At 35.4% G+C, this 20775-nt stretch overlaps 4 protein-coding genes across 5 annotated transcripts in view; 3 read left to right on the top strand and 1 right to left on the bottom strand.

The window, feature by feature from the left end:
- On the bottom strand, nt 2008-3075 carry LOC104756162 (protein YLS3-like). The gene is made up of 3 exons (XM_010478701.1): nt 2662-3075; nt 2432-2500; nt 2008-2284 (listed from the first exon to the last, which is right to left on the bottom strand). Exons 1-3 carry the CDS (start codon nt 3026-3028, stop codon nt 2163-2165), a joined length of 558 nt encoding a protein of 185 aa, XP_010477003.1. The 5' UTR covers nt 3029-3075; the 3' UTR covers nt 2008-2162.
- Nucleotides 3697-14083, top strand: LOC104756161. Its single transcript, XM_010478700.2, has 42 exons — nt 3697-3916; nt 4202-4277; nt 4496-4576; nt 4659-4739; nt 4841-4917; nt 5037-5091; nt 5189-5237; nt 5481-5618; nt 5984-6062; nt 6247-6325; nt 6418-6464; nt 6604-6798; nt 7054-7129; nt 7265-7345; nt 7423-7503; nt 7673-7749; nt 7813-7867; nt 7956-8004; nt 8104-8241; nt 8493-8574; nt 8648-8726; nt 9027-9073; nt 9407-9618; nt 9775-9862; nt 9985-10104; nt 10209-10327; nt 10443-10515; nt 10604-10723; nt 10851-10919; nt 11043-11213; nt 11308-11355; nt 11453-11594; nt 11694-11791; nt 11928-12072; nt 12154-12239; nt 12312-12422; nt 12608-12682; nt 12876-12941; nt 13037-13225; nt 13308-13415; nt 13506-13586; nt 13733-14083. Exons 1-42 carry the CDS (start codon nt 3812-3814, stop codon nt 13913-13915), a joined length of 4131 nt encoding a protein of 1376 aa, XP_010477002.1. The 5' UTR covers nt 3697-3811; the 3' UTR covers nt 13916-14083.
- LOC104756160 lies at nt 14119-15213 on the top strand (the record flags this gene model as incomplete). Its single annotated transcript, XM_010478699.2, has 1 exon — nt 14119-15213. A coding segment is annotated over one exon (1023 nt), but the record flags the coding sequence as incomplete, so codon positions are not given.
- LOC104759279 (ERAD-associated E3 ubiquitin-protein ligase component HRD3A-like) overlaps nt 18522-20775 on the top strand; it is a 4452-nt gene continuing 2198 nt past the window's right edge. The window contains exons 1-4 of one of the 2 annotated variants that reach the window (XM_019239520.1): nt 18522-19140; nt 19245-19736; nt 19865-20080; nt 20528-20609. In XM_019239520.1, the coding sequence (XP_019095065.1) occupies nt 18619-19140; nt 19245-19736; nt 19865-20080; nt 20528-20609 (1312 nt within the window). In that variant the 5' untranslated portion in view covers nt 18522-18618. Of the gene's footprint in view, nt 19141-19244; nt 19737-19864; nt 20081-20527; nt 20760-20775 lie in introns of both variants that reach the window. The other variant, XM_019239519.1, reaches the window with a different exon arrangement.

Genomic DNA, 20775 nt, shown 5'->3' with positions numbered 1-20775 from the left:
TTTTTTTTTTTTTTTTTTTTTTTTTTTTTTTTTTTTTTTTTTTTTTTTTTTTTGTCAAAGAGAACTAAATGTTCTCTTTCAGCAAAACAGCATGAATCAAGGCGGTAAGAGTAACTAGAAAAATATATTTGACTTTTTACAGTTTTCGGCCGTCCGATAAATCAACTATAGAAAAATTCAAGTGGTAGTAATTAATCAACATATACAAAATTAACTATTGTCATCATAACACAAGTGTGTTTGTTTCTTTTTTTTTTTTGTGTTTGAGATGATATATACGATGAGAAGAAAGAATCGAGTATTCAAAATCCCGCTCTAGTGGTCTCCAACTATGAGTTCAAGACATATATTTAAGTAACTAATTATCTCCTAGAAAAGGTAAATACATCTAAAATTATTTTTTACATCAGGTAAGTAGTACGTACGTAGTTACGTATATATGGGTTAAGTTGGTTATGGTTCATAGTTGAAGTTGATAAACCAATTTTTCATCCAATTCATTAGCTATAATAAACTGAATCTTAAATGAAAAAAATCACGTTACATAATTTTATATCCCCTAACATTAATAACCGGCAAGCCATTTTTCGTTTGGTAAACGTAATTAAATCGAGATCAGTAGATTATTTCTTGTTTAACACAAACAAATATGCTGTAAAATTTGTTTAAACACAATAGGATAAGTGAATAAAAAACATTTGGATTAAATACGATAGAGTAGAGAGAAGAAAAGGCACATGGATGAAGGATGGGGGTGATTGTGAAGAGCTGGGCGATTGGGCTGAGCTCGAGTCACGACGCTACCTAACTCATCATTAGACATGGCTTCTCCCTCCGTTTTGTTTTTATTTTCATTTTTATACTTTGATATTTATAATATAAATTTAGTTCATTTTTTTTTAGAAATTGCCAAAAGCCAAAAACAAAGATTACATAAGTCGGTACCATGAAACAAAATAATCTTATCATATATATACAGCTCTATAGTTGTCTGGATACATCCATCAATCCATCATACATATATAATAAAAGGAAAATTTGTTAGTTGCCACATTTTTATATGATCTTTAACATTTAATTTGTATTATTAAAAACTAAAAGCATTATAAAAAGCATGCCATATATAATCATGTATAATCTAGATTTGGTATTCAGATAAATTCATGTTACTCTATAGATTAATGTTTGTAATGTATAAAAAATAATTAGTAGTTGATTTATAAAATTATATAAACTGCATATGTATGTGTAAAAACATACTAACACACAAATTAGTATCAATTATAATGCTTTATAGATGTACAATATATCAAATTTTGTTGAAATCTCGTGGATACACAAACACTAATGTGACCTGCATATATGTATTTGTCGCTGTCGGAGATCACATCAGTTCGAATTATGTGATTTTATTTTGTAAAGTGCCCTGGACTTTGGACTCTACTTGTTTTGTTGTTTCTTGCTCGTTTTGTTGGCATTCAATCTAAAAATTAAAATAAACTAATCGAACCCATTTCATGAACTGTCAAAATGATTTATTATATAAATAATTAAACAACACAAAGTCACAAACACTCGGATAACATTATATAAACACATCCATATAGCTACTAAAGTGAAAAGGGGATCTCAATTAGCTATCGTCAACATATTTAAATCAGGAAATAATTATTACATTATCCGGGAGTTGCAATGTCAAAATCTTGACAGGAGCTGAAAAGCTAGCTTCCAAAAAAGTTAGCTATCAAACTCTAACGAGGTATACAAAATTTTAAACTAGTGATTTGTATGTTAACATGTTAAGAAGAAAAAAATGATGTCTTTGTAAACTAGTGATTTGTATTGTAACGTTATTAACATATTTCATTTTTGGTTTGCACTGATGTACATGTTTAGGAATCCTATAAATGCAAAAGGATAAATACTGTAAACAGTTAATTAAATAATACGAGTATGCTGCTTATTGGTAAAGAGTTTCTTTAAAAAAAAAAAAAAAAAAGTTGTTACTATTATTTGAATTTTTTTGTTACATATGAATAATCAGTTTAATAAGTTGAAAATAAAAATGTTGCCGAAACATATTGGTCTGATTATTTGCCAACAAATGAAAACCTACCTAATAAAAAAGACGTACGTGAAATAAATATAATGAAGTACGTAGATCAGAAGAAGAGTGTTGCCACGACAGCCGATGCAAAGCTAATTAGTCCCGCGAAGTTGATGGCCAGAACTGAGCTTGTTGATTTGGTCGTCGAAGCAGCTGAATCTCCGGTGGAACCGCTTCCTGTTCATGCGTTTTAAAAATTAATTTTATATATTCCACTTTTTTTTTTTTTTGTTTTAAAAAAAGAAACTATTAAAAGACGAAAACAATATTCCCCGTAAGAAAACCATAACAATGAGATTTAAATTTGAATATATGTATTCGTACCGGTAGATGATGCCGGAGGAGTTTTCGTGGAAGATGCCGGCGGTGTCGAAGACGAAGACGGAGTAGTACCTTCGTTAACATCACATAATCAAAAGAGATGAGAATTAGCTTAATATAAGAAATCGAAAGAGTTTTCGTTAATGTCGCAATAGAAATTCAAAAAAGGCGTCACATTAGGCTAATCATAAGAAATCAAAAACGACGCCGTGTTATGATGTTATTATACTCACCACCGGCGCTGTTTTTGCATTGAGACACGTCAGCTTTGGCGCCACAAGCGTTAGGGAGAACGAGAGCGTTTTCTTTAGTGAGGTTAAGCGATTTGAGCATATCGACGTTGTTGAAGACGGAGCAAAGACACGTCACGTCACTGTCGACGATCTCCCTCAAAGGCATGCAGCACGAAGGAGGAGGCGGGGGAGTCACCGAGTGAAGATACGGCTGACAAGGCATCAGTTTCTGTATACACGGCAATGCGTGCGCGTCTCCTGCTCCTGCACCACCGCTAGGTGGTGTATGTGTAGGCGAGGCGTTAGAAGACGTAACGGAGCAAACTACAAGAAAGACGGCGACAACGGCGAATCTAACAACCTCCATATTTTTAAAAATTTTGTTTTGTCTTTTATCTTCTTTCTATCTTTAGATGCTTGTAAAGAATCGATGTAAAAGTTGTAAACAAATGTGGTTATATATATATTACGCACTCGGTGGTTATAAATTTTGGTTTTTGAATTCAAATCTACCTGATTTTTCGTGATAATATTGTTTCTCTGATCCTATCATTACGCATTGGAACGAAGACTAAGCTCTGGATTAGTGAAATTTTGACTTGACTTTAATTTCGTTAAAAATCCCAATCCAAAAATCAATGTAGAATATATCGTTACATTTTTATTACAAGAGTTGCCAATTGTAAGAGTTTTGGTGTTCGTTTGTATAGAAAGTCGAATGTTACGAACTTACGACGTAACCTTAAATAAATGGGCCTATCATTATTATTACATCATAAACAGACATATATGGTTTCTTGTAGTTTTCTTCTCACCCATGTTCTCAAATCTCTTCACCTAACAATACAAATTATTTTCGTTCATTTTATTTTATGTTAGTGTGATTATTATTTTTTTTGTTTTTCTGTTTTGAGAAAAGTTTATGCTTTTGGCAGATAAGTTAAAACTTAAAAGGCTTTTGGATATGGCTTTCCACGTATGACTGTACGATGCATTAATCTCAATTTAGCTAAATAACAATAATAACTAGTTCATCATATATATATTTAGAGAGAGAGAGAGAGAGAGAGAGAGAGAGAGATACGTATGAAATTGGCTCGTTGACTGTTGTAAATTACAATCGGAGACGGAAACGGGGTGATCGGAGAACATGGGACGTGATGGTGGCGTTGTTGGGTTTGTTGGTCTTGATTCTTTCAACTTCGAGTTAGCTTCTTCTCTTCTTCGTTCTGGGTTTAAGGTTCAAGCATTCGAGGTCAGTTGTTTCCAACTTTTATTTTATTTTATTTTTTGGACATTATTCTGGAAAAACCAGGTTGATCGCCTGATCGGGTTTTAATTATTCGGAACCAAACATGTGAAATTTGTGGGTTTTGTAGTAATTTCGAAATTCTCAGTCTATATCTCCCAGGAGTTCAATTGAACTGAAACAAGTGAAATTGATTTGATTAGTAGTGCGGGTTCTGTTGATTATTGCTTTGTCTATTGAAATAAATATACATTAGGAGGAAAGCTTAATTGTTTTATCTAAATTCCACAGATAAGTACAGAATTGGTGGAGAAGTTTACTGTATTGGGAGGACACAAATGTGACAGCCCTGCAGATGTTGGGAAAGGTAAAAAAATAAGTTTAGATTTTAAAGGAAACTGCAATTTTGTTTACTGTTTATCGAGCATTTGATATCTAGTACTAGCCTCTGTACATGCGAACCGTCTTGTTGTGTTTCTGCTGCTATTTCGTTTCATGGCTTTGTTTATTACTTTTGATACTATTTTATGTTATGTTATTTACTTTGTTTCCTCTATCTTCTGTGTGTTGTTCTTATTTAAGCAGGTGCAGCAGCCGTGGTGGTTTTGCTATCCCACCCTGACCAAATTCAAGATGTTATTTTTGGTGACGAGGGTATTATGAAAGGTATTCCCCAAGATTCTTTACCTCGAACTTTATCTCAGAATTATTGTGTAGGAGACTGTATGCGTCTTTTTTTTCCCCGCAGGTCTACAGAAGGGCGCTGTATTGCTTTTGTCTTCAACAATATCGCCTTTGCACCTCCAGAACCTAGAGAAACAACTTACAGGTTTCAATTTGATACTTTGAGGCATGGTTTTTTGCCTTTCATCTCCGTATTTTTGGCGCTTTTCACCTGTGAACTGAAAATGGGATATGTTTCTAATGCAGAGGATAGAGAACAGATTTTTGTAGTCGATGCCTATGTTTTAAAAGGAATGTCTGAGCTTCTTGATGGAAAACTAATGGTATATGCTCTCTTTTCCTTCTAAGTTTGTTATGTTGGTAGAGTACTGTTGTGCTAGTTGATCTCCATTCATTGTTTAAAGTCGTGTAGTAAGTAACTCGTTTCTTTCAAACTTATAAGATAATAGCATCTGGAAGATCAGATGCGATCACAAGAGCACAACCCTATCTAACTGGTAAAAATAGTTAAAACTCAAGTATTTAGACCCTCTCAAAATGGAGACTTTTTGAGAATTAATTTTGTCACTGAGACAATTTCTTTGTTTTATTCAGCAATGTGTCAGAAGCTTTACACTTTTGAGGGAGAAATTGGTGCTGGAGGGTATGGAACTTTCCAGGTCATATAGAACCTTTTCGTGATCACTACAACTACTAAGAGTTTGACTGCCTATTTCCTCATCACGAGTCATATCAATCATGATGCTCAAGTTGTTTGCCGAAATATTATGAAATCTATGAGATCTCTGGTCATAATATGCATGAAACAAGACCTTTGATGAATCTAACTATTCCCCTGCACTATAGGTTAGCCCACTGATCTCGTTGGTTTTTTTTTCTGAACCAGTAAGGTTAAAATGGTGAATGAGCTGCTTGAGGGCATTCATCTTGTTGCTGCTGTGGAGGCTATATCTTTAGGTTCTCAGGCGGGTGTGCATCCGTGGATACTGTACGACATCATTTCCAATGCTGCTGGAAATTCATGGTATGCTTTATGCTACAAGGACTTTCCTTCCGCTATGAGTAATAAAAAGGACTTCCAGTACCAAATTGGAGAGATATTTTGATAGTAGGACTGTTATTGGTTACAGTGTTGACGACATTTCATGTACTACTAGATCTTTAGTATACACTCATTTAGAGGAGGGAAAACCAATAAGCTGAATAGTCTAATTCTGGAAGTTTCGAGAATTGACTGTTGCAAGTATGTTGTAACTATAGCATGGTTTCTTGTTTACCAAATTTAACTGGAATGCAAATAGATTTGTTTTTAGTTTCTCATTTAGGCCCACTGAATTTAAATGTTTATGCCAAATTGACATGCCCGTCTTTTGATCATGGCTGTTTCAGGATTTACAAGAATCATATTCCGTTGTTGCTAAAAGATGATATAGAGGGTCGTTTCCTGGATGTTCTCTCTCAGAATCTGGTATGATACATCAACTTGAAAGTGACATTGTATTTGTATCGTTGTCAATCTTTTGGTTCACAGGAAAATAAGAAAGAGGAAATGCAAAATTTAGCTCCAATTTATTATATTTCCTTACTATGATTAAGTCTTGATGTTTAGCATATGTGACTAATGAGACGCTAACTGACTTTCCGGTGGCAAGGGCATTGTTGAAGATAAAGCCAAATCGCTCCCATTTCCTGTCCCTCTTTTGGCAGTTGGACGCCAACAACTAATCCATGGTATAAATCAATATGATCTTATGTCCTCTTTTGACAATGATAACGACCTCTTTCCCTTTATTTAACTATATGCATAACTTTCCCTTCTCCAGGAATATCACAGATGCAGGGAGATGATACAACTACTTCATTGGCTAAGGTTCCCAATAAAGTTTTCCTCATCTGTTTTCTAGTTCTTTGGAAACTTGTGTAGATTGTAACTGAACGGAAAATACTGTCATAGACCATTTACATGACACATAACTCTCTAATGAAAGGTTCACATTATGATTGCTCAGATATGGGAAAAAGTACATGGTGTTGGCATATTAGAAGCAGCCAATAGAGAACTTTACAAGCCAGAGGATTTGGCCAAAGAAATTGTCTCTCAAGCAAAGCCTGTGAATAGAATTGGTTTTATTGGTCTTGGAGCAATGGGTTTTGGAATGGCAGCACACCTGTTGAAATCAAATTTTTCTGTCCGTGGTTATGACGTAAGTTTCTCTACTGTGAATGCTCTAGGGATACGATGTATAGATGAGTCAGTGGTATATATAGTATTTCCTAGTTTATAGAGGCACATGGTTTGCCTCACGCTAGGTTTTTGGCTGTAATGCATTCATAGTTTCCTTTAATTTGAGCTGTTAGTAATAGGTGACTTAACTTTAAAAAGAAACGCTGTTTTATCACTCTTAAGAAGTAATCGTGCAACTTTGTTAACTGAATGTTGATTCTGATCTGAATTTTAGGTATACAAGCCAACGCTTGTCAGATTTGAGAGTGCTGGGGGACTGGTGGCAAATTCTCCAGCTGAGGTGACAAAAGGTACTCCTCAGATAGATTACAGTGTAGATGTGTCATGTAGTTCTCAGCACTTTTAAGATGAAAGTTCTGCTTATTCCCCTGATATCCAGTCATTTTCCCAGAAGTCATACTTATAATCAGTTTCTGCTCCTACAGATGTAGATGTTCTTGTAATTATGGTAACAAACGAGGTTCAGGCTGAGGATGTCCTGTATGGACATCTTGGCGCGGTTAAAGGTATATCTCTGTGTCCTAGATTTTAGTACTGGAGGTCAGAGCTAATTATTCTATGTTTACTTTCAAATATTTTTCAGCTATTCCATCTGGAGCAACTGTTGTACTTGCGTCAACAGTTTCTCCGGCATTTGTTAGCCAACTTGAAAGGCGTCTAGAAAGTAAGTTTTCTTTGCTTGATGATATAGGAAAATCCTTATAGACGTAAGTGTTTTCAGTAAGCAGCTACAGTAGTACCTGTTTCATTATGGATGGTCAATTTTTCTTTCATCATAATCTTACCTGATTGACGTTCTATGATTTATTCTTTATATTTGGGTAATGTTGCAGATGAGGGAAAGGACCTAAAGCTGGTTGATTCTCCTGTATCTGGTGGTGTGAAGAGGGCTGCCATGGGGGAACTTACGGTATGAAGTCTAGAAACCTATCTAATGTGTCTGTAAGGAAGCTGAAGTTGTATTATTTTTCAGATAATGGCTTCAGGTACTGATGAAGCACTTAAGTCTGCGGGACTTGTGTTATCAGGTGACGATTTCCTTTTCACTTTTCTGGTGAAATATTTCTTGTTCACATCATAACCTGGATGTCCCTGATTATATTATCTGTTGAGCAGCATTAAGTGAGAAGCTCTACGTGATTAAAGGAGGTTGTGGGGCAGGAAGGTAATTTGTTTTGATATTTTGTTATCACTATCACTATCCTTTCTTTACTGACGTCCACCTTCATTTTCTTTGTTCCTTGTTCATTTGATGTTCTTATAGTGGTGTAAAAATGGTCAATCAATTGCTTGCGGGAGTTCATATTGCATCAGCTGCCGAGGCAATGGCATTCGGAGCTCGGTTAGGTCTGAATACTCGAAAGCTATTTGATGTTATTTCCAACAGTGGTGGAACATCTTGGTATGCATTACGTAGATCTTTATGGAATGATTATCTCTGGAAAATTTTGTGTTACCATCAACGGCTTTAACATTTCTGATGAAAAGTGCATCACTCTGATGCTCTGCAAAATGTTAACTATTTTAAGCCTAAAGCCTTGTCTTCATGAAGCCATGCGCTTTTCCTTGTTGATATTTTGTTTTACGAGTTTATGAGAAATGCAATTGTGTTAGCCTGTTAGGTCATAACGATTCTTTTTTTACATCTTGCAGGATGTTTGAAAATCGTGTTCCGCACATGCTGGATAATGATTATACACCATATTCTGCTCTTGATATTTTTGTTAAGGATTTGGTAAGATTACTTACTGTAATCAATTTGTAAACTTGTTTTGTTTTCTTAACTTATGCTAGAGTCGTGACTGTAGGGAATTGTTACCCGAGAAGGTTCATCCCGAAAAGTTCCACTCCATATATCAACAGTGGCACACCAGTTATTCGTAGCTGGTATACTCCAATCTTTTAACTGTTCTCAATTCATCTTGCACGTGCATCATTTTTGTCCTACGTTTTCAACAATGCAAATTATTATTAAGAGCTCAGACCTTGGGTTGAATATAGAGTTAAGAGTTTCATGTGGTCAAAGTTTCTTTAATTATATAATCTTTGCAGTGCTTCTTTCTTGAATGTTTTGAAGAACCAGAAAACTTTCTACTTTTACTGAGCTATACTACTACTATAGTTCCTTTTCCTTTATGCCCATATAGATGGTGACAAATATGCTTAGGAGATACTTTCATTTTACAGGCTCTGCTGCGGGCTGGGGACGGATAGATGATGCTGGAGTGGTAAAGGTATAATTTTCACCTCTCTTATTCCTAGAGCCAAAATTGCAGTTGAATTTGAGACAGCTTTTGGCTGTTAGTTTCCGTCTCTCTATATACAATGAAAATCCTCTTTGAACTTGAAAGGGCTGCAATTGAAAATGTTTGCTAGTAAATGTAAAATTTACAGTTTATGAAATACAGCATATGAACTATTGGACGCAAGATCTACTTATAGTGTTTGCTAGGTATCTTTATTAACCATAGATGGAAATGTGGAGCTACAACAGTATAAAGTTGGTATATGTTTGGTGTGACTCATGTAGCTGTACATAACTGAAAACCGTATTATTATATTTATAGGTATATGAAACCCTTGCTGGGATTAAAGTCGAAGGGCGACTTCCTGTTCTGAAAAAACAAGACCTACTGAAATCTCTTCCATCTGAATGGCCTATTGACCCTACAGCTGACATACATAGACTAAATATGGGAAACTCGAAGACATTGGTTGTTCTTGATGATGATCCAACCGGGACACAAACTGTTCATGACGTAGAGGTTCTAACCGAATGGTTAGTTTTGCATTATCTCTCATGACACTGAACTTGTCGTGTCAACACAAAAAAAAATATCATGAATCTTTCATTGAAATAGTTGGCAAGTTGCTAACCTAGAACCCAATGGAAGGAACTAATAATTGGTTAATGTTTTTCCCTACATTTTGACAGGAGTGTTGAATCTATTTCTGAGCAATTCAGAAAAAAGCCTGCATGCTTCTTCATCTTAACAAATTCAAGGTCATTGAGCTCTGAGAAGGTCAAGACATTTTCTTTTTGTGTAGACTATTTATTGGAGAGTTATATGTCATGGAATAATGAAAAGTTAAAGGTACATTAACTTCAGCAATTGGAAGCTCTAACTGCATATTTCTTCAACAGGCTAGTGCGTTGATCAAAGACATCTGTTCCAACCTATGTACTGCATCAAAAGAACTTGGCAACGCTGACTACACAATAGTTCTGAGGGGTGATTCAACATTACGTGGTCATTTTCCTCAGGCAAGTTTGGTAACACTATCATAAAATGGCACACTATCATTTCAGTGTTATGATTTTAGCTTCGCATCTGTATATGTCATTACTTGATATTATGAACCTTACAGGAAGCAGATGCTGCTGTCTCAGTACTTGGGGAAATGGATGCATGGATTATTTGCCCCTTCTTCCTTCAAGGAGGGCGTTATACTATTAATGATGTGCATTATGTTGCAGATTCTGATAGGTATATCTTTGTGAACAACATGTTTAATTTTTTTTGTTTGTTTCGAACTTCTAGAATCAGGGAAAACTTCCCTTTAGAGAAGGAAGATTGATAGTCTTCATCTTCAATATTGCAGTCTCGTTCCTGCAGGAGAGACTGAGTTTGCCAAAGATGCATCCTTTGGATATAAATCCTCAAATCTGCGTGAGGTTTGAATGCTTCCGACAAGAGAATCGTTTATGTATAATTTGACTTTCTAAGAAATTGTTACCACCATCATATTTGATATGATTCCAGTGGGTTGAGGAGAAAACAGCTGGCCGCATTCCTGCTAACAGCGTTCAGTCGATCTCAATCCAGCTTTTAAGAAAAGGTGGCCCTGATGCAGTGTGTGAGTTCTTATGCAATTTAAAGAAGGTAAAATTTTCAAGCAGATTTTATGATGACTTGCTTTCAGTGAACATGGCTGGTCTTCATAATTTTGGAATCTGTTAGTTCCCATCTGTGTAGTCTTACCTCTATCTCGATTTCTTATGTAAATCAGGGGTCTGCATGTATTGTCAACGCAGCTAGTGATAGAGACATGGCTGTATTTGCAGCAGGGATGATCCAGGTAAGCCGCCCAATTCTTCCTCCGGTCTTTCTACTTTTTTGTTGAGGCATATTCAGTTAGAGGATACATTTCTTTCTCTTATATTTTTGGTCCCTTATTTCGATTGAACATTATATTTGGCAGGCAGAACTGAAAGGGAGATCCTTTTTATGCCGCACTGCTGCTAGCTTCGTGTCTGCTCTATTAGGGATTATTCCAAAAGATCCTGTTTTGCCAAAAGATTTTGCATCTGACAAAGAAAGCAGTGGTGCACTAATAGTTGTAGGCTCATATGTACCGAAAACAACAAAGCAGGTTTGCGTATCTACGAACACTAGTATCTTTGTTATGTTTTTAATGAAACAAAGGTAACGAGTCCTGAGTCCATTTTCTTCTTTCAAACCAACAGGTTGAGGAACTTCAATCACAACATAAGCAGAATTTAAGGAGCATCGAGGTAAAAGAAGTAGATGTAGCGATACTTATAAATTATAACAGGTATCTCCCAGATGTTTTGCATGATATTTTTGCTAAGTTTTAGCTATGATCAACAGATCTCTGTAGAAAAAGTTGCTCTTAAATCTTCCGAAGTGAGAGATGAAGAAATCAGAAGAGCTATCGAGATGGCCGATGCTTTCCTTCGAGCTGGCAGGGAGACTCTGATTATGAGCAGTCGTGAACTCATAACTGGGAAAAGTTGTTTCTCAATTCTAAATCAATAAAAAAATTTTGTTGTTGGTATTAAGTCATGACTGAGGAATATCATCATTAACGATTCTGGTATTCACTTGACAGCATCTTCGGAAAGTCTTGATATTAACAGCAAAGTGAGCTCCGCTTTGGTTGAAGTAGTGAGCCAGATAACTACCAGACCTCGTTATATTCTTGCTAAGGTATTTTGGCAAGCATTTGTTGCTTCTAGATTCAGCTTTCCATCTCATAAACTGTTTAACACAATTTTGTCAATGCACAACCACTTTTGGTCCAGTATCTTTCGAATTTTTTTGACATTGTTACGTCCTTGTTTAGGGTGGAATTACGTCATCAGACACAGCAACAAAAGCACTTAAAGCAAGACGTGCACTTGTGATTGGTCAAGCCCTTGCTGGTGTTCCAGTATGGAAGTTAGGTCCGGAAAGTAGACATCCCGGAGTCCCCTACATTGTTTTCCCAGGTAAATATTAATTTGTGTACAAACGATTCAACTAAATGTAAATAGGTATTCTTATGAACTCTCTTTCCCCATGTGTATCAGGTAATGTTGGCAACAGCACAGCTCTTGCAGAAGTTGTGAAGTCCTGGTCAGTTGTAGCTGGACGGTCGACAAAAGAGCTCCTTCTTGTGAGTATACATATCGTTCTGTAGCCTCAATTTTCTCTTCATATATTGATGTTGTGTTTCTATGTAAAATAGAAAGCAGAAAAAGGTAGATATGCAGTTGGAGCGTTTAACGTGTATAACCTGGAAGGAGTTGAAGCTGTTGTAGCAGCTGCAGAGGAAGAAAACAGTCCTGCCATATTGCAGGTTAGTGTTTTGACTAAAAGTGCATTACTGATACATCGACGAGTTCCATATGAGAAAGACAAGTCACAATAGCAACCAAAGAATAACATTCTGTTCTGAATTGTTAAAGAGTGTCCAACAGAAAATGACATGAACACTGATCTTCTTCGTTTCTTTTGTTTGCTTTGTTTTGGCTACGCTTTTAGGTCCATCCGGGTGCCTTCAAGCAAGGAGGCATTCCGTTGGTTTCTTGTTGCATCTCCGCAGCTGAACAAGCCAGGGTGAGTGGGATTTGTGACTTATAAACATACTTTTATTTTGGCAGTCATGTATTTTTGAACTCGCTATGCAACTTTCATATGTGGTCTTTCCAGTCCGGAATAGACATTGGAATCCAAACTTAAATGCTGATGCTAAATACCCAATACAAGGGTTTGACACTGAACTCCCTGATTAATATGCACAATGTGGCAGGTTCCAATATCCGTACACTTTGACCATGGAACTACAAAGCATGAGCTATTAGAAGCCCTTGAGCTAGTAAGTTTAAGATCTCTACCGCTCATGTTCAATCTCTTTGTCCTTTTTTACTTATTCCTATGTTGAAAAACTCATACTGAATTGATTCCGTGCAGGGATTTGATTCAGTGATGGTAGATGGTTCTCATCTTTCCTTCACAGAAAATTTATCTTACACGAAATCCATAACAGAGTTGGCCCGTTCTAAAAACATTATGGTGGAAGCTGAACTAGGTCGACTCTCAGGAACAGAGGATGGCTTGACTGTAGAAGACTATGAAGCAAAGCTCACCAACGTTCATCAGGTCCTTGTTGTTTTTAAGCGGCGACACCTAACAATTAATGTCTGATAAACCAAACTACAACTAATTTTTATGAGTTTTTCAGGCTCAGGAATTTATGGAAACTGGTATCGATGCTTTGGCAGTGTGTATAGGAAATGTCCATGGAAAATACCCCGAGTCCGGTCCAAACCTCAAGCTCGACTTACTTAAGGTTAAATATATTCTTGTGCTGGGTGAAGAAGTTCTATAATGTCCTGAGTTTGTGTCATTCTTATTCTAAAACTGAGCACCATGTATACAGGAACTACACGCCTTAAGCTCAAAGAAAGACGTCGTTCTTGTTCTTCACGGAGCTTCCGGTTTGTCTGAGAAGCTTGTCAAGGTGTGAGTCTTACCTACCATGTTTAAAAGTTTCTTGTTTGGTTAAATCAGCGCCAAAAGTTTCACTTTTGACCGAGAAATTGGTATGGATATATAACCGAATTAACGTCTTTGTGTGGGCTATATGGAAATTTTGTATGAGAACAGGAATGCATTGAGAACGGTGTGAGGAAGTTCAACGTGAACACAGAAGTAAGAAAGGCTTACATGGAAGCTCTTAGCTCCGGGAAGAAGACTGACCTTGTCGATGTCATGTCGGCAACAAAAGCAGCCATGAAAGCTGTGATCATCGATAAGATCCGCCTCTTTGGCTCTTCCGGAAAAGCTTGAGTTGTTGATGAACAACAATGTCCGGTTTAGTACATTTGTACATCACACATTCAAAGAAGAAAAAACAAAAACAAAACACTTACATCACATCCAAAGAATAATGAATGCATTTGTATTTTGTATGCAATGCACTGTTGTTGGAATTAAATAAATACATTTTTAGTACTATCTATTGTTCAGTGAAATATCTAGAAAAATGAAAAATAAGGCCTCATCGGATAAAACAAGTAATTTATTCGGGTGGATGTGAATGGTCACTTTTACATACATTATGTAGTCCTCGCAATCTTCGCCGTTTATCTTCTCGTTCCCCGACTCAAAAATATTCCAAACTCTCACACACATTCTCTCTTCTCTTCATTGGGATATTCAAACTCTTCTTTTCTTTTTTCGTGTTCTTTTGTTATAACTCCCAAGTATATTTATTACCTTTACGAGTTGTTTCGTTTCTATCCACTGATGTCTACTACTTCTTTGTAATGGAGTTTGCTTCGTTTCTGAAGCTTTTGAATCAAACCGATGGTTTTGGATGTGGGATCTTCGTTTTTGGTTGCTTCTCTCACTTCTTCATCAATCTCGTCTTCCTCTGTTTCTTGCTTCTTCTTGGACTCAAGTTTCTATTTTTCAATCGAATTTCTCAAAAGTTCGAGTCTTGCAACTCTTTTGAACATAAGGATTGCAAAAACAATGGATTCGTTTCAGATTCTAAATTGGTTGATGGATTGGATCGGAAGAAGAAGCCCATTATTTTACACTGGAGTTCTGATTCTTCAGCTGATGTGTTGAGCTGCGAGAACTGTGATCGTCTTCTTCTACGTGATGATGGTCTTGATCACATCAAGAACAGAGACAGTACCGCTGCGTTAACGGAGACAGAGCTTGACGAGAAGAATCATCAGGAAAGCGAGGACGAAGAAGAGTCACGGTTTCGGAGCGATGATGAAGAAGACCAGGTGTGCAACGTTATTACTCTGAGAAAAATGGTGAAGAGAGAGAGGAAACGTGGAGATTGCATGAAGAAAGAGCTGGAGAAGGAGAGAAGAGCAGCTGAATCAGCTACGGAAGAAGCCATGGCTATGCTTCTGAAGCTACGGATGGAGAAAAGCGTTGTGGAGATGGAAGCAATACAATACAAGAGAGTTGCCGAACAGAAGCAGCTCTATGATCAAGAAGTGATTCAATCGTTACAGTGGATGTTGATGAAGCTTGATGATGACCACCAATAAGCCAACTACTCTGTTTTCTAACTTTTGTATTCTATGCAATCTATATATATAAAATTAGCTATTCTCATTCCTCATGCATCCACCTCAGCTGCCACATCAGCCACATCTTTTTTAATTTTTATAGGTCTTATCCTTTAAACAATCATACAAATGACAAACTGATCAACTAAATTTTATCTAAAATCTGTAGGCCCAACACTATTTCATTCAAATTCTCTAGACCCATCACTATTTTTAAATCCTATGAATTCAATTTTTTATTTTAAAATAAATTTAAAATATTCATTTAGTGCATATTTTTTGTTAATTATAATTAATCGAAAGTTTAAATAAAAAATAATTATGTAAAAGAAATTAAATGTTAAAATAAGAAAACAATACTATAATTTTTCATTAGTGATAATAATATATAGTTAAAGATTTCTATTAAACTGATCATAATTTAAAACTTCAAATATCAAAACAAGGCAACCTAAGCAACACTTTCAAAGAATCAAGGAAACACAACTACAAATCAGTTAAAATAATTACTTGGCAGCACTTCACAAATCTATCACCAAAGACAAAGACACAAAGAGATGAACACACATTTAATAAACTAAAAAGATTCAGATATATGAACGTCACAATCAGATAACCGTAACACAAAATTATATGAAAAAGACAACCGAACTAACGAAAAAACAACCCGGACTTTATAAAATTACAGCAAGATAAGCAAGAAAATTAATTTTCCCCAAAACACAACTCACATCGAATCAAAAAAATCACTCACAGGACAAACTGGAAAAAAATTACAACAAATAACACAAAACAACCGCCTTACAGATTTTAATAAGCCCTTTAAACAATCATACAAATGACAAACTGATCAACTAAATTTCATCTAAAATCTGTAGGTCCAACACTATTTCATTCAAATTCTCTAGACCCATCACTATTTTTAAATCCTATGAATTCAATTTTTTTATTTTAAAATAAATTTAAAATATTCATTTAGTGCATATTTTTTGTTAATTATAATTAATCGAAAGTTTAAATAAAAAATAATTATGTAAAATAAATTAAATGTTAAAATAAGAAAACAATACTATAATTTTTCATTAGTGGTAATAATATAGTTAAAGATTTCTATTAAACTGATCATAATTTAAAACTTCAAATATCAAAACAAGACAACCCAAACAACACTTTCAAAGAATCAAGGAAACACAACTAGAAATCAGTTAAAATAATTAGTTGGCAGCACTTCACAAATCCATCGCCAAAGACAAAGACGCAAAAAGATGAACACACATTTAATAAACTAAAAAGATTCAGATATATGAATGTCACAATCAGATAACCGTAACATAAAATTATATGAAAAAGACAACCGAAGAAACAAAAAAACAACCCGGACTTTATAAAATTACAGCAAGATAAACAAGAAAATTAATTTTCCCCAAAACACAACTCACATCGAATCAAAAAAATCACTCACAGGACAAACTGGAAAAAAAATTACAACAAATAACAAAAAACAACCGCCTTACAGATTTTAATAAGCCCTTTAAACAATCATACAAATGACAAACTGATCAACTAAATTTCATCTAAAATCTGTAGGCCCAACACTATTTCATTCAAATTCTCTAGACCCATCACTATTTTTAAATCCTATGAATTCAATTTTTTTTTTTTTTAAAATAAAATTAAAATATTCTATTAGTGCATATTTTTGTTAATTATAATTAATCGAAAGTTTAAATAAAAAATAATTATGTAAAATAAATTAAATATTAAAATATGAAAACAATACTATAATTTTTCATTAGTGGTAATAATATAGTTAAAGATTTCTATTAAACTGATCATAATTTAAAATTTCAAATATCAAAACAAGGCAACCCAAGCAACACTTTCAAACAATCAAGGAAACACAACTAGAAATCAGTTAAAATAATTATTTGGCAGCACTTCACAAATCCATCACCAAAGACAAAGACGCAAAGAGATGAACACACATTTAATAAACTAAAAAGATTCAGATATATGAATGTCACAATCAGATAACCGTAACACAAAATTATATGAAAAAGACAACCGAAGAAACAAAAAAACAACCCGGACTTTATAAAATTACAGCAAGATAAACAAGAAAATTAATTTTCCCCAAAACACAACTCACATCGAATTAAAAAAAATCACTCACAGGACAAACGGAAAAAAAATTATAACAAATAACACAAAACAACTCACAACTTAATTATGAAACCTAAAGAAGCCAACATATTTTCATATAAACAAATTTGCAACCCAATTGACATTTACCTTTAACAAAATCAACAAGGGATAACCAAATATCCCCAATAGATACGAAGCGAGTAAGGAATCAACCAAATACGCAAACCCAAAAAAAAAACAAAGGAAAATGATTACGATAGGAATGACTGAAAAAACGATTAAGAGCATCAAAGACATAAGTTCAATCCTCAAACAGACATAAGTTCAATCCTCAAACAGACATCTAGATCGGAAAATTGCTCTTCTCCTATCCGTTCACAAGGACATCGGATTTTGAAAAAGAACAAATCAATTTCAACTCAATAACATACAAATAATGGTCCAATTAACCCACGAATTATAAACCTTACAGAGAAATTGGGTCTGAATGAAACAAACAAAAATAGCCTAGAAAAAATTGACATAAAATCCACAATGAATAACTTATTTATTTTTCTTAATAAAATTCACAATATTTTTCACTCCAAACACTAAAACATTGACAAAAAAATTACTCCAACAGTTTACAAAATACATATGAAAATATTAAATAACAATCCGACCATAAAATGGAAAATAATAATAAATTAATGACAACTAACAGCTACAACAAAATAACAACTTCAACTAAACAATATTAACTTCTAATAATAACTTTTTAAAAAAGCATTATAAACACACAAGATGATCTCAATTTTCCTTTAAAAACAGCAAACTAAATTATACTTACTCCAAAACATATTTTTATTAAAATATCCAACAAAACAACATAAGCAACCAAAATTAAATACAAAAACAAACGTAAAGATGAATTTACAAAAACCAAAAAAATATACACAACAAAACTCGGAATACACCTTCATCTAACTACGGCGCGTAGCGCGGATCGTTTACTAGTATAATATAAAATGAATCCAACAAAAAATTAAATATGTTTATGGTTCCGATTAAAACAAACCGGAATTAAATATGTTTATGGTTCCGATTAAACCAAACCGGAAATTGAATTTAGTGTTTTTAAGACAAGTCAAATTACGTGGCGGGTGACTATTGGATAAGTGACACAATTTAACGTGGCAATTTAATGGAATAGTTGAAAGACGTTATTGCCCCTTTTATCGTCATCCTTTCTAAAACACGATCTGATCACTGAGAAACTACGACGGCGACGACGACGACGACGTAGAAGAATACGGTGGAGGAATAGGTAGAATGAGAATCTCAGGTTTCGGAATTGTGATTCTCTCTGTAGTCATTTTCTATTTCGTTGAAATTAGCGTTCACGCTCGTCCCGTTGTTCTCGTCCTATCCAATGACGATCTCAATAGCGGCGGCGACGATAACGGAGTCGGAGAGTCTACTGACTTCGATGAATTTGGTGAATCCGAACCCAAGTCCGAAGAGGAGCTTGATCCGGGTTCGTGGCGACCGATCTTCGAGCCAGAAGACTCCACAGTCCAAGCCGCGTCGCCGCAGTACTACTCCGGCCTCAAAAAGATTCTATCGGCGGCGAGTGAAGGAAATTTCAGGTTGATGGAGGAAGCAGTGGATGAGATAGAGGCTGCTTCTTCAGCTGGAGATCCCCACGCGCAGTCCATAATGGGATTCGTTTACGGGATTGGTATGATGAAGGAGAAGAGCAAAAGCAAATCGTTTCTTCACCATAACTTCGCAGCTTCCGGTGGTAATATGCAGTCGAAGATGGCTCTTGCGTTCACGTATCTGCGTCAAGATGTAAGTAAAGATGGAAACATTGATTTGTTTGCTCTTTATGATTAGATTGAAGTTTGCTTAAAGCTACAATGGTGTTTATTGTATGATTTGTCATTTTGTTACAGATGCATGATAAAGCTGTTCAATTATATGCTGAATTAGCAGAGACGGCTGTCAATAGTTTTCTGATCTCAAAGGATTCACCGGTGGTTGAACCAACTAGAATTCATAGCGGAACTGAAGAAAACAAAGGTGCTCTGAGGAAGTCTCGTGGCGAGGAGGATGAAGATTTCCAGATATTGGAATACCAGGCACATAAAGGGAATGCTAATGCCATGTATAAAATTGGACTGTTCTACTACTTTGGCCTGCGAGGGTTGAGACGTGATCACACCAAGGCATTGCACTGGTTTTCGAAAGCAGTAGAAAAAGGAGAGCCTAGGTCTATGGAACTTCTTGGGGAGATATATGCTCGAGGAGCTGGTGTTGAAAGAAATTATACCAAGGCACTTGAATGGCTTACACTTGCTGCAAAAGAAGGTCTCTATTCAGCATTTAATGGAATTGGCTACTTGTATGTTAAAGGTTATGGGGTAGATAAGAAGAACTACACTAAGGTAAAATTCTCTTTATGGTCTCATACTTCCCAGGCTTGTTTGTTGATTTAGCAGGAATTATTTAATCATAAAGGAATATTTTGAGATTGTAGAACTTGTAGATTAGTCTAACATACCATCAAATGCAGGCAAGAGAATATTTTGAGAAGGCTGTTGACAATGAAGACCCTAGTGGGCATTATAACCTTGGAGTTTTGTATCTTAAAGGCATTGGAGTCAAAAGGGATGTGAGGCAGGCAACAAAATACTTCTTTGTTGCTGCAAATGCTGGTCAACCAAAGGCTTTCTATCAACTCGCCAAGATGTTCCATACTGGAGTTGGGCTTAAGAAAAACTTGGAAATGGTAATTATATTTAGATTTCTGAGATTTTTCTGCCTAAAAATGGATGCCAGATAAAATGACTTAAATACATAGTCTTGAAGGAAGCAAAACTCAAAAAAAATTGTGCTATCTGAAATTCAGAAAAAGTTAACTTACGTTTTTTGGTTATGTGAAATCTCATTATTAGATTATAATGTGGGAAGCTCTATTTCATTGTTGATGCTATTGATAGCTCCTTATTAGTATTATAATGTCTGACCAGAGGTTGTATTTTTTAATGTTGAGGTATGAGTGATCAGGGTGCCATATAGTACTTGCTTTTGTTGATGGTAGTCTGTTTGTTATGTTCCACATTCTCCTTGTATATGTTTAGGAAAATTGCTTTAAGCACTTTGGAGACATCTCCCGCTTTTTGGAGAGCATTTGTGATTTAGTTACTCGTTCATGTTCCTCGCATTTTGGTTGCAGGCGACTTCATTTTATAAGTTAGTAGCCGAAAGGGGACCATGGAGTTCCCTCTCTAGATGGGCTCTTGAAGCTTACTTAAAAGGTGATGTGGGTAAGGCTTTGATCTTGTACTCAAGAATGGCAGAGATGGGTTATGAAATAGCACAAAGTAATGCTGCCTGGATCCTTGATAAATACGGTGAAAGAAGCATGTGCATGGGAGTATCTGGGTTTTGCACAGACAAGGAGAGACATGAGCGGGCTCATTC

This window comes from Camelina sativa, chromosome 17 (genome assembly GCF_000633955.1).
Source record: "Camelina sativa cultivar DH55 chromosome 17, Cs, whole genome shotgun sequence".
Lineage (NCBI taxonomy): Eukaryota > Viridiplantae > Streptophyta > Magnoliopsida > Brassicales > Brassicaceae > Camelina > Camelina sativa.
This window is presented reverse-complemented; position numbering and strand designations above follow the sequence as displayed.